We start from the raw sequence: 13,208 nt of genomic DNA, 5'->3' as shown, positions 1-13,208 counted from the left end.
TCATCTTGCTGGACACTTGAGTTGTTCCCACCTTTTGGCTATTGTGAATAATGCTGCCACAAGCATTGATATGTAAGTATCTGTTTGAGTCCTGCTTCCAATTCTTTTGGGTATATACCTAGGAATGGAATTGTTGCATCATATGTTAATTCTATTTTTAACCCTTTGAGGTAATATTGCCACTGTTTTCCAAAGCAGTTGCACAATTTTAGATTACCCAAGAATGCACATTTCCAATTTCTCCATATCCTTGTCGACACTTATTATTTTCCGTTTTTAAAGTAACAGCCACTGTCTTAGTTATGTAGCACTACTATAACAGAAATGTCACAAGTGGATGACTTTAACAAAGAGAAATTCATTCTCTCACAGTCTGGAAGGCTAGAAGTCTGAATTCAGGGTGCCAGGTCCAGGGGTTTTCTCACGCTGTCGGTTCTGGGTGAAGGTCCTTGACATCAATCTTCTCCTGGTCTGGCAGCTTCTCAGTGCAGGGATCCCAAATGACATGCTCCACTCCTGGCACTTCTTTCTCAGTGTCATGAAGTCCTTCTCCTCTCTGTTCTCTTCTTTCATATCTCAAGATACAGCCTAATCCTGTAGGTTGAGTCCTACCTCATTAACATAACTGCCTCTAAACCTGCCTCAACATCATAGAGGTTAGAATTTACAACAAATGGGATAATCATATCAGATCACAAAATGGAGGACAACTATACAATACTGGGAATCATGGCCTAGCCAAGCTGATACACACCTTGGAGGGGGGAAAGAATTCAATCCATAACGGCCACCCTAGCGCGTCTGAAGTAGTGCCTCATTGTGGGTTTGATTTACATTTCCCTAATGACTAATGTGCTTGTTGGCCATTTGGAGAAATGTCTATACAAGTCTTTTCCCATCTTTTAATTGGGTTGTCTTTTTGTTGTTGACTTGTAGGAGTTATCTATATATTCTGGATATTAAACTCTTAACTGATTTCCAAGCATTTTCTCACATATTGTAGGCTGTCTTTTTACTTTCTTGGTAATGTCCATTGATGCATAAAGCTTTTAAGTGAGGTAAGTCCAGTTTATCTATTTTTTTCTTTTGTTGCTTGTGCTTTTGGTGTTATCCATGAACCCATGGCCAAGTTCAAGGTCCTGATGATTTACCACTATGTTTTCTTCTAAGAGTTTTATGGTTTTAGCTCGTTTTCAGGTCATTGATCCACTGTGAGCTAATTATCATACATGGTATAAGGTATGGGTCCACAGATTCAATGCAACCCATACCAATATCCAATCGCCTTTTTACGCAGAAATGGAAAATCCAATCCTCAAATTCATATGGAAGTGAAAGGAGCCTCAACTAGTTAAAAAAATGTTGAAAAAGAAGAACAAAGTTGGGGGACTCGCACTTCCCAATTTCAAAAGTTACTACAAAGCTACAGTTTTCTAAACAGTGTGGTATTTGCATAAGGATAGACATACAAGGAAACACCAGCAGAATAAAGAGTCCAAAAATAAACCCTCATATACATGGAGAATTGATTTTTGACAAAGGTGCCAAGTGCATTCAATGGGGAAAGCGTAGTCTCTTCAACAAACAGGGCTGGGACAACTGATTCTTTACATGCAAAAGAATGAAGTTACACCCAACTTAACTCAAAAGTAAAAGATGCCAAACACAAAAGGTCATATACTGTGATTCCATTTATATTAAATATCCTGAATAGGCAACTGATTTGAGTTTTACTTTGGGGTGAAAAAACTGTTTTGGAATCAGATAGAGGTTGGTGGATGCACAATGCTGTGAATGTACTAACTGCCACTGAATTGTTCATTTTAAAATGGTTTTGTTATGTCAATTTTATCTAAAAAAATTACAAAGGTTTTTACAAAGCATCATTTTGCTAATATTACATATGTTAATGTCAGATGGTCAATCAAGATTCAGAAGAATCTTTCAACTTTGCATATGCAGGGTGGATTAACCAGTAAACAAGGTATGCAAGGAAACCCTGGTGGTGCAGTGGTCGAGTTCCGCTTCTAACCAAAAAGGTTGGCAGTTCGAATCCACCAGCTGCTCCTTGGAAACCCTATGGGGCAATTCTACTCTGTCCTATAGGGTTGCTATGAGTCAAAGCTGACTCCATGGCAACAGATTTGGTTTTGGTGTTAAGGTACACAGGGGGTGCGCTTGCTTACTAATCTGCAGTGCACAATTTCACAATAGTAAGTAAACACAATTAAGCCCCTGTGTACCTTGCTTATTGGTTAGCTTAAACACTGCACCACCAGGGCTCCTCTCTTAGTCATAGGGTCGCTATGAGTTGGAATCGACTTGATGGCAACAGGCGTTTTTTTTTTTTAAATAGTTTTTACTGTGGTTTAAGTGAAAAGTTTACAAATCAAGTCAGTCTCTCACACAAAAACTTGTATATACCTTGCTACATACTCCCAATTTAATGAGACCGCCCGCTCCCTCCCTCCACTCTTTCTTTTCGTGTCCACTGTGCCAGCTTCTAACCCCCTCTACCCTCTCATCTCCCCTCCAGGCAGGAGATGCCAACATAGTCTCAAGTGCCCACCTAATCCAAGAAACTCACTCCTCACCAGCATCCCTCTCCAACCCATTGTCCAGTCCAATCCCTGTCTGAAGAGTTGGCTTTGGGAATGGTTCCTGTCCTGGGCCAAGAGAAGGTCTGGGAGCCAAGACCACCAGGGTCCTTCTAGTCTCAAACCATTAAGTCTGGTCTTTTTATGAGAATTTGGGGTCTGCATCCCACAGTTCTCCTGCTCCATCAGGTGTTCTCTATTGTGTTCCCTGTCAGGGCAGTCATCAGTTGTAGCAAGGCACTATCTAGTTTTTCTGGTCTCAGGATGATGCAGTCTCTGGTTTATGTGGCCCTTTCTGTCTCTTGGGCTTGTAATTACCTTGTGTCCTTGGTGTTCATTCTCCTTTGATCCAGATGGGTTGAGACTCATTGATGCATCTTAGATGGCCACTTGTTAGCGTTTAAGACCCCAGACGTTGATGGCAACAGGTATTTAGTAGACAATGTTTACTTTCTTCATGGTACTGATTAAGAGTATGGGCTTCAGAGTTACTTTGCCTTGGTTCCCATCCTGGTCTCCCCAGGAATGCTCTGGAGGACTACTCTATCACAAGGTATCTTTTCCACATCTTTTTGTACTATTGAGTTATATCATTGCAGATTCAACATTTACTACATTTACTTATTCTCCCTGGCTGTTTTCAATGGTGACCCCATTCTGTGCAGAGTAGAACTGCTCCATAGGGTTTTTAAGGCTGTCACCTTTCAGAAGCTGACTGCCAGGGCTATCCTCCAAAGTCTTGGCAATCTGCTTCCAAGACCTTGGAGAATAGCCCTGGCAATCTGCTTCTGAAAGATGTAGGGTTGCTATGAGTCGGAATCGACTCGAGGGCCCTGGGTTTCACTGGGTATCCTCCAAGGTGCCTCTGGGTGGGTTCAAACTGCCAACCATTCAGCTACTAGTCCGAGTACTTAACCATCTGCGCCATCTAGGGACTCCTCAGCTCCATACTGCCACATTCAGATAGACTAATGAAAAACCAGAGCTGGGATATAACCACTTAACAAATATTTACTGAACACTTAACTATATTCCATGCACTATTCTGAGTCCTTAGTATACCACAGTGAAATTAGCAAAAACAGGAGGCCTTCCGTAATTTATCATTAAGTGGAAGACCCAGATGATAAACAAGCCATACACGTAGCATGATCAGGTAGAATAAAGCTGACAGGACTATGATATAGAACAACACTTTAAGTAGTATGGTCAGAAAAGGCTTCTCTTAGATGACATTTAATCTGAAAGGCATGCATGTCATTAACGAGTGGCAATAGGTGAGTTTAGAACTGTGGAAAATTATGAGGCCATGCAAGGAGTTTGAACAGTATCCGACTGCAGTGGGTGCCATTTCTAGCAAGGCAGTGATATGCATTTGCATTTTAAAAAGGTGACGTCGGCTGCTGTGCGGAGAATGAACTGCGTGCGAGGAGGCGAGAGAGAAAGTAGGAAATCTAGGAGGCTTCTGATGGTGGCCTGGACATTAACTTGCACGACAAGGTGTTTGAAGGTGTTATTCACTTTTCGCCGGCGAAGACAGCAGGGTGGTTACAGAGGACAATTCATGATCGAATATTTACGAGAAAAACAAATCACCACTTTCAGGATGAGTTCTCTCTGTGAATCGCTGGCACCAGGGAGGAACACCATCCAGAACTGAAAATCTTAGGGCGGAACTTGAAGGTCAGGACAGCCGGAGAAGCCCATGCCAGTCCTCCCCTCGTCCTTTGGTACCGCCGAGGGAAGTGTCCGGGACCGGCGTGGGGCTCCGCCCGGGCACAGCTGTAGGGCCCACGCGAGCGCAGGTAAGCTCCGGCTAGCCCCGGCCGGTCCGTAGCTATGCACCGCGGCTCACGCAACCGTCTGCTCAGTGCTCCCGGGACGTCCTGCCTCTTCGTGGATTTGCCCCACCTCGGAAGAGGAAACTATTGTGTTCACTTCCGCTATTCAAGACATCGCATCTCGCGAGAACTGTGCTCCCCTATGTGACCCGGCTGAGCGGAAGTTGGGTCTTTTTCGTGGCGCCGCGGAAGCGATCGGCTGCTTCACCATGAAGGTAGGAAGTGGTGGTGGGTGTCCGACTAGGCTGGGGTTCCTTGATTTGCGCTCCAGAGCGCGGCGTTGGCGCAGTCCCGGCACCCCAAGATCCCGACCCTTGATGGAGGAGGTTCTGCGGCAGGAGAAAGATCGGCTCTCGGACGACCAGAGCTTTTTAGGAGAGCGGATGACGAGCGATTGCGGCGGGAGAGGTGCCGGGCTGGGAGCGCCATGGTGGCGTCCTCGAGCCCAGCCTGGGCAGAGGCGTGCCTGCTGCCGGTTTTGCAAGAGGCTTGTCGTGCAGGCCCCGACCTAGATTAGACTCTCCGCTTCAGGTGGTAATGGATTGCGGAGCGCCCTTCGCGCCCTGAGTCTTTACTCGGAGTTTGACGTCAAGGGTGTCGTATTTAATGCTGTGCCTGTTGGCGTTATGCTCACGCGTGCTTTGGGTCATAGAATCAGCATCTGAAATTTCCTGTTGATGGGAGTGGTATGGAAGGCTTTTTGCAACAGAATTATTCTTGTAGCTGATTCTGTGCGTTTCATAAGCCTCTTTTTATTTTTGCATGTAATTCTTAGCTGAACATCTCCTTCCCAGCCACTGGCTGCCAGAAACTCATTGAAGTGGACGATGAACGCAAACTTCGTACGTTTTATGAGAAGAGAATGGCCACAGAAGTTGCTGCTGACTCTCTGGGTGATGAATGGAAGGTAAAAGTTATGCTTTGTTGGAGCTATGTAAATGAGAGATGGCAAATGCTAGTGGTAGGACCATGGCCTTCGGAGTGGGGTTCGAATTCTGGGTTTTGTCTCACTTTGGATAAGTTACTTCTAATGTCAGTTTATCAAGTGGAGCGATAACCTGTCAGAGTTATTATTCAGATTAAATGGGAAAATAAAGTTTACCTGAACATGGGTTCTTGCCTTGCATTATTCAGCCAGCTGTTCTAATAATCTCCACAGAGTATTTAAAAAAGTGCCAGAGGGGGGTTGGTTGGTTGGTTGGTTTGTTGCTCTTTAATAATTTGGCCTTTTTAAATATCCTTGCCCTTTTTGGTGCTTTTGTTCCTAGTAAAACATAGGCTAGACATGTGACTTGATCAATAGCGATTCTCTTATTAAAAGAACGTTTCAGATGAGTCTTAGCAACCTGTTTTCTGAAGAACTGATGGCATAGTTTCTAGAGGCCACACTCCAACACTGAATAAATTTGGAAAAGAAACAGTAAGTGTGTTGTGTTTTCATGCAGGGATATGTTGTCCGAATCAGTGGTGGGAACGACAAGCAAGGTTTTCCCATGAAGCAGGGTGTCTTGACCCACGGCCGCGTCCGCCTGCTGCTGAGTAAGGGGCATTCCTGTTACAGACCAAGGAGAACTGGAGAAAGAAAGCGCAAATCTGTCCGGGGTTGCATTGTGGATGCCAATCTGAGTGTTCTCAACTTGGTTATTGTAAAAAAAGGTAAGGGTTACTGCTGGAGCTGATTTTGGTTGACGTTGATTTAAATCTGATTATCCAAAAGCTTTTTCATTCGCAGTATCCAGTTTCCAAGGGAATTGTCACTGTACCATTGTAGTTGAAAGTTACCAATTCATCATGAACATGGAAGTTGTAAAAATTTATAAAGTTATTACAAAAGTCTTTATTCAACTAATTTCTCTTCAAGGGGAGAAGGATATTCCGGAGTTGACTGATACTACTGTGCCCCGTCGCCTGGGGCCCAAAAGAGCTAGCAGAATCCGCAGACTTTTCAATCTCTCCAAAGAAGATGATGTCCGCCAGTATGTCGTGAGAAAGCCCTTGAACAAAGAAGGTAGGAAAGATGATGCGCTTTAGTACTTGCTTAATTTTAGTGACTTTTTATTCTAGCAGTTTGTGTGCATATTAGAAGATAAAAATCTCTGCCTGATTTGGGGGCCTTAGCACATGGGGTTGCCATGAGTTGGAATCCACTCAAACACAACTTTAACAGCAACCAGAACTGCCTACCTGGAGTCCAAGTTTGTACGAAAATTTTTTTCGGGTCAGTGGGGGGTTCCAGATACACACATGGTATTAGTCCTTCCTTGTTATACCAAAATTCTTGTGGAGTGTTAAAATTTTCTTGAAAATTTACATGAGGGACCCCATGCTCCTTTAGTCATTCATGCATACATTACTAGAGATTATTTTTCTTGCTTGCCAAAGAAATATATTCTTTCAAGTTAGCAAAAATAGCTTTAAATACTAGGGAGCAGGTGTTTGGGATTTTGGTATTTTGTGTTTCAATAATGTGTATGTATTACTTACTGGGCAGTAATGAGGCCTTTTGCAGCAGAGCCCTGTAAATGTTAATAATTCTATAGTGAAACATATATATACAAATGGGAATAAATAATTCACACAGGTTGGGTTTTGGTTTTCAGAATTGGGGACTTGAACTGACAAGTTGTAAGTGTTCATTTGTCATGCATTTTGAGCATCTACTATATGCCAAGTACTGTTGGAGGTGCTGAAGATAAAACATAAATGGACAAATCCCTACACTCAGGAAGCTTATGTTGCAAGAAATCCAAGTGGCAAATACGTGGCAGTCCCCGCGAAATCCCTTCCTTAGAAGTACTATTGATGAGGCAAAAGTGGTCTTGACAGGTATTTTTAAGCAGATTCTTAAAACTGGAAGCAGTTTACATAATTTTTTAACATTCTCTCAACAATTTAGCATTTAGTCTTAGAATAGTGTTTACTTGAGGCGTTTTATCACTTCCCTAATTGTCCATGAACTAAAATTACATCTGAAGAAGCCTCTGCCCCGAAGCAGACACCCATACAAGCTCTGAAATACAAATCAGAAAGGCTAAATGATTCTCTCTAAACCCATGTCATACATTCTGATGTTAATAGTACTGCTCCCCAAACTGGCAGAATCTATCATGGAAAACAGATTTCAGCGTAAGTGGGATTACAAAGCATGGTTTTTAAAAAAACTGCTGTCTAGTCCATTCTGACTCATAGAGACCCTATAGGACAGTAGAACTGCCCCGTAGAGTTTCCAAGGAGCGCCTGGTGGATTCGAACTGCCGACCTTTTGGTTAGCAGCTGTGGCACTTAACCACTATGCAACCAGGGTTTCCAATAATGCCATTATGTTTAAGATAAAAAGGTATGTGTAGTACCTTGTCAAGACCACATCTAATTGTGATGAGAAATCAAAGTGAGAATAGTTCACTTACCTTGACTTTCTAGGAACAGATGGGCACGACTTTGCATTGCTAATAAGCAGAGGTAACCTAAATTCTAAAATGAGCTTGAATCTGACAAACTTAATGGCTTAATGAATTGTTTGTGAGGATCGAAAAAGTGTTCATTAGATAAAACCACTGGCACAAAGTGAGAATGTTGGCCCATCTTTTAGATTTTTGCTAACAGGATAAGTCTGGTGTAGGCATCAAAGCTAAAACGTTATGATTGTGGAATTCAGTCTTTATGACCCGCTGTTAACAATTTTTAAGTTGTAGAATAGGTAAGATCTCAATTAGAAGGCGTCCTATAACTTTTCACAGGCACTACTAAATTGATATGGTTACATCTGTTTTATGTAATGTTCTTTAAAAAAAAAAAAAATGGCATTCTTCAAAGATAACGAGTCATCTCAATTTTTAGGCAAGAAACCCAGGACCAAAGCACCCAAGATTCAGCGTCTTGTTACTCCACGTGTCCTGCAACACAAGCGACGGCGTATTGCTCTGAAGAAGCAGCGCACTAAGAAAAATAAGGAGGAGGCCGCGGAATATGCCAAGCTTCTGGCCAAGAGAATGAAGGTAAGTCTTAAGATTTGAAAAAAAAGTCAGGCCCAGCTTTAAATTAGAATCTTAACCCTTTCCTGCTCACAGGTATGTCTAGGGGCCAAGTCTTTTTCTGCCTCTGAGGGTTTGTTGGGAAGTGGCTACACCACTGAGAGTGTGTGCTGCCATAAGGCAGGACCTTTATGACTGAAGAAACGGGCATGAGCCCCTAATTACTGTTGTTCCCAGGGTGTTGTATGAGATGCCTGAATTTTTGGTAGGAAAAAGAAATTTTGAAATTTTTTGTTTGTTACACATACATACCAAGAGCCCCCGGTGGGGACTCTGGGGTATAATTAGTGGTACTCCTATGTACCAGAGCTCTGGTTGCACACTGGTTAAGAGCTCAGCCACTAACCAAATGGTTGGCAGTTCCAATCTACCAGCCACTCCTTGGAAACCCTATGGGGGGGGGGGGTGCAGTTCTATTGTGTTCTGTAGGGTCCTTTTGAATCAGGATCAGCTCAAGGGCAACGGATCGCATGTACCATTAAACACTTAGGGTAGGCTTGTGGGAAGGGGCAACAAAACTGTACTACACACCAAAAGTTCAGACACACTGATTCGGTATCCTTCCATTAATGAAAACACATGGCATCAAAAACATTGAAAGTAAAAAATAACTGGTTCAGGAAAAAGTTAATTGTGTGCTGCTTTGTTCTGTTTAGGAGGCCAAAGAAAAACGACAGGAGCAGATCGCTAAGAGACGGAGGCTGTCCTCTCTGAGAGCTTCTACCTCTAAGTCTGAATCCAGTCAAAAATAAAATTTTCTAAGGACAACAAATAAATATGGTCATATTAAATGTTCTTTACTGAAGCCTTTTCATTGGTGAAGAAATGAGATGAGGAAACTTAGAATCACAAATGAGTAGAAAAGCAGGAGCGATATACATGAAGTAAGTCTGCATGATGTCCTTCAAATACAGACTGCTACCCTTCTGTGGTGAGAGACAGGGCGAGGGCGGCGGGGGCAGTGGGTGGCTCTGGAGAGGATTCTTCGCATAGTGCATCTACTTCGCAGCAAGGCGTGGACCACTTTAGGGGAAATAAAATGACTAGGACTATAAATCTTTTGTACAGTTTATTTTGAGGAATACAGCTTTTCTTAAACACCTATACAAAATTTAATACATGAAAAGTGCCCTTGTGAAGGTGGACATTTGTCATATGTAAAAAAGATAAATTTGTTAAAGCATAGTTAATGGATACCATTTTTACAGTTTACAAAGCTTTTAAACCAGTGCAAATTTATTGCATTAACAGAAAGCTTTTCAACTAGTGAAATGTTAATTTTCCATGCTTTTTCACACTGAAAAGTTGACTATACTTACATAAACACACCTGCACCAACAAAGGATGCAGAGAAAAAGTAGTATACTTTTTTTTAAGTACCATATATATTTTCTGCAGTAATTGAAACCTATTCAGCTTAACACTGACAGACTAGTAGGGTTTTAAAAAGAAGGCACATTAGGCATTAGGCTTTAAGGCTGAAGAAGCTCATTTGATCAAATATGTATTGAACCACACGTGAGTGAAATTTTCAAATAGCTGAAGCATGAACAGACTACAGCAGGGCTTTGTGACTGAATCACCTGGAGATCTCACTGAAATGCAGATTGGTTCAGTAGTCCACGTGTGAGGCCCTATATTCCACGTTTCTGATAAGCTCCCAGATGAGGGTAATGCCAGTCCCTGGACCAGGTCCATATCCTAATGCATGGTGTTAGCTGATACGAGTGAGTACATGAAAAAAGACTGATGGTTACAGCCATAGTGGGTAACTTAAAACCAAAAGCCAAATCTGGTGTATGGTCCAGAAAACCAGTACCTGCTAGATTTTTATGCACAAAACATGAAAACCACCCTGCTTTGTGATTTAAATGAGTGGAGCCACGAAGGCTGCACAAGTCAACATTAACCACTCAAGTGCCTGTAATCAATCTACAAAATACACCTAAATTTAAATCAGATGATCACACCAACAACAGAGCCCTGTTAAACAGAATCAATTAATTTCAAAGACTTCCTCAGTAGTTCTCAGATTTTAAGTTCCAAAACTGATAAAGTCAGTAGCAGTAGAAAACATTTTCTAAATCTCTCCACAGATATGATTTGGTATGTATAGTAAGTATATTATGTTTTGGAGCCGTCGTGGCACAGTGGTTAAGAACTCGGCTGCTAACCAAAAGGTCAGCAGTTTGAATCCACCAGCCGCTCCTTAGAAATGCTATGCGGCAATTATATTCTGTCCTATAGGGTCACTATGAGCCAGAATCAACTCAAGGACAATTTTTTGGTAAGTTTTAGTGGTACTCTTTCTGTGGTTGGTGTTAGAAAAAGCTTTTAAACGATTAAATATAAGAAATCACCCCCTATACCTAAATTGATGCCAGCACAGCAGGTTATGGTTTCCAAGATGAAACACTTCTTATTTAAGCAGGATTCAGCAAGTAAGCCTTTAAAAAAGCAACGTTTTAGATCCAGATTAGCAGGGAAGCAATGAAATAATTTGCTTGTTTCAATTTAGATTTTCTCCAAGGTTTAGAAGGCAGTTGACACCTTAAAATTTTAAAGTTACTTAAAATGTTGTAAAATTACTAGGAAAATTATAATTTGATATCTGACGTTGGTAACACTACTGAAGTTAAAAACAGATGTTACAGTTCGATCACCGGTAGTTAAAAAAACAAAACTGATATATACATTAAATGTTTCAGATCTTCATTAAAGATTCTTTTAAAACCAAAAGTACTATGGTAGGTAACAATTTGTTAGGAAGACTAAAGAAAACAACGGACAGACTTGACTTCATAAAAACACAAAGGTTTGAATTAATCCTACATGCTTCAGGAGCCTTAAAAATTCACACACAGACAAGCACAGTAAACTCAGAATTTTTCATTTTATTCATCCTCAACTTTTATATGCTTTAAATCTAATATTGGCATGTTAATGCCTAACTTTATGTTGGGTCAGTAAGTACTAAAACTTCAGTGCCAAGACTAAGTTGCAAAAGTATATATTCTTAAACAGTGCAAAGGGTCCATGTTGAAGGTAATGAAAAATTGTACATAATTTCTGACAAGTTCTTTCACTTAGCACTTTCACAATAAACAGACTTAATCTGACCTATGCAGATTAATCCTGAAATGTTGAAAGACTAGTACAATAACTAAATAGGTTACACCAGCTGGAAGGGGGATTTGTGCTGTTAAGCTGTAGTGCCCAGCAGTGATTTTTTTTTTTTTTTAATAAGCTGATTCAGCCACCTGCATGATTACTGTAAAATCTGACCTTAACCGCACCGTCCCACACACAACCACTGATTTTTTCTGTTGTGCAGAGAGTGAGTTAAGGCAAACTTTGCTTCTAAGGGATTTTTTTTTAACAAAAGACATAAAAAAGTGATGCATGTAAGGTCACTTCCTTAAACCTATTGACAACAAGCTCAATAAGCTTTGAAGTTTTAGGACTTAATTGATTCAACCTAAAAAATATTATTTACAAACTTGCATTTTTACTCACAAGCATACAAATCTAAGTATTACACAAGAATAAAACTGCAGTGCAAGTTTATCCCACAGGTTTTAAAAAGTGAGCAATAGCAAAGATTTATGTGTCTGGACAAAGATTTCAAGTCAAAAGACTATATATACACTTCAGCAGTGTAAGCATGTTCCAATGAACCTTGTAAATTATTATGAAGCTACCCTAATTTTACTTAAACTATTGGATTGGCCCATTCCAATTTTTTACAGGTGTTGCAAATTAACATTGTACTAGGGAAAGGACTGAAGTAGGTAATGATATTCAAAATAGAATCCATTAAGCAAGCTAAAACAATATGAAAGATATATTTTAAATTTAAAGTCAGAGGCAGGGCAATTGTCATCAGACTTTCAGGTGATTTTGAGATTAATGACTACAAGACCAGTTTACTAGTAGTCATTTTTTAACAGTCAATGAGACCCCTTTCGGAAAATTGTATTGCAACACACAATCCAAGAATTTCAATAAATATACACTTATAATATGGCTGCATACAGACATATCTACACAGCCACACATATATACACACATACACAAATAGTTGCCCTTATAAATTGAGAGATTTCATTTGTCTTTGGGCCAGGCAAGTTAACATTAATCTGCCTTTCCCCAAACCAAACAGCTTCAAATATATATTAACAAAATGCCTAGGATGAGGAGTATGGTTTCTCATTATTAACATCAAACTAAGACAAATATTGAGAAATCCAAAACTCATTTTCAGCAGGGTCCGAGAAACAGTTTAGGAGTTGAAAGTCTTCAATGTCAATAAACCCTGGGGCATTATAATGTCATTTTACATTTTGAGATGATTCAGTATGAATTACTATTCATTATATATTGTCCCCAAGAGTTAGTTCATCTCTTAACTTAAATGAGAGGCGCCCCAAAGCACTTCCTGCACCACTCTACACTGTTACTTGGTGGAGCGTCAATTTTCTGCAACTTCTCTAGAATTTCTGAAGGTAGGCTTTTATATGCAAGTCCATATTCGTTGTCGAAAGCCTCTGAAAGACATTTTCAAAAAGTTAGTTGTAACTTGTTTAAAAATGGCACTGAATCAATTATATTTACATGTATATATTTAATCTACACATTTAAAGGTAAAAATCTTTTTTAAAGGCAAGTATTTACAGACACCAGTTAGAATTTTTTAAATTACTTTAGGAAATAAAACTAAAAACCTCCCTTAATAAATT

The 13,208-nt window shown here is 40.5% G+C and overlaps 2 protein-coding genes across 4 annotated transcripts in view; one reads left to right on the top strand and one right to left on the bottom strand.

Moving 5' to 3' along the window:
* The first annotated feature begins 4,439 nt into the window (after positions 1-4,439).
* RPS6 (ribosomal protein S6) lies at positions 4,440-9,264 on the top strand. The gene is made up of 6 exons (XM_049895039.1): positions 4,440-4,653; positions 5,214-5,345; positions 5,884-6,094; positions 6,300-6,446; positions 8,276-8,433; positions 9,126-9,264. The coding sequence occupies exons 1-6, from the start codon at positions 4,648-4,650 to the stop codon at positions 9,219-9,221; spliced, it is 750 nt and encodes a 249-aa protein (XP_049750996.1). The 5' UTR covers positions 4,440-4,647; the 3' UTR covers positions 9,222-9,264.
* A 277-nt stretch (positions 9,265-9,541) lies between these two features.
* The window catches only part of DENND4C (DENN domain containing 4C), a 130,690-nt gene continuing 127,023 nt past the window's right edge, over positions 9,542-13,208 (bottom strand). For all 3 annotated transcript variants that reach the window (XM_049895037.1, XM_049895036.1, XM_049895038.1), the window contains one exon: positions 9,542-13,016. In XM_049895037.1, coding sequence (XP_049750994.1) covers positions 12,880-13,016 — 137 coding nt within the window. In that variant the 3' untranslated portion in view covers positions 9,542-12,879. The remainder of the gene's footprint in view (positions 13,017-13,208) is intronic.

The sequence above is a fragment of the Elephas maximus genome, chromosome 9 (genome assembly GCF_024166365.1).
Source record: "Elephas maximus indicus isolate mEleMax1 chromosome 9, mEleMax1 primary haplotype, whole genome shotgun sequence".
Lineage (NCBI taxonomy): Eukaryota > Metazoa > Chordata > Mammalia > Proboscidea > Elephantidae > Elephas > Elephas maximus.
This window is presented reverse-complemented; position numbering and strand designations above follow the sequence as displayed.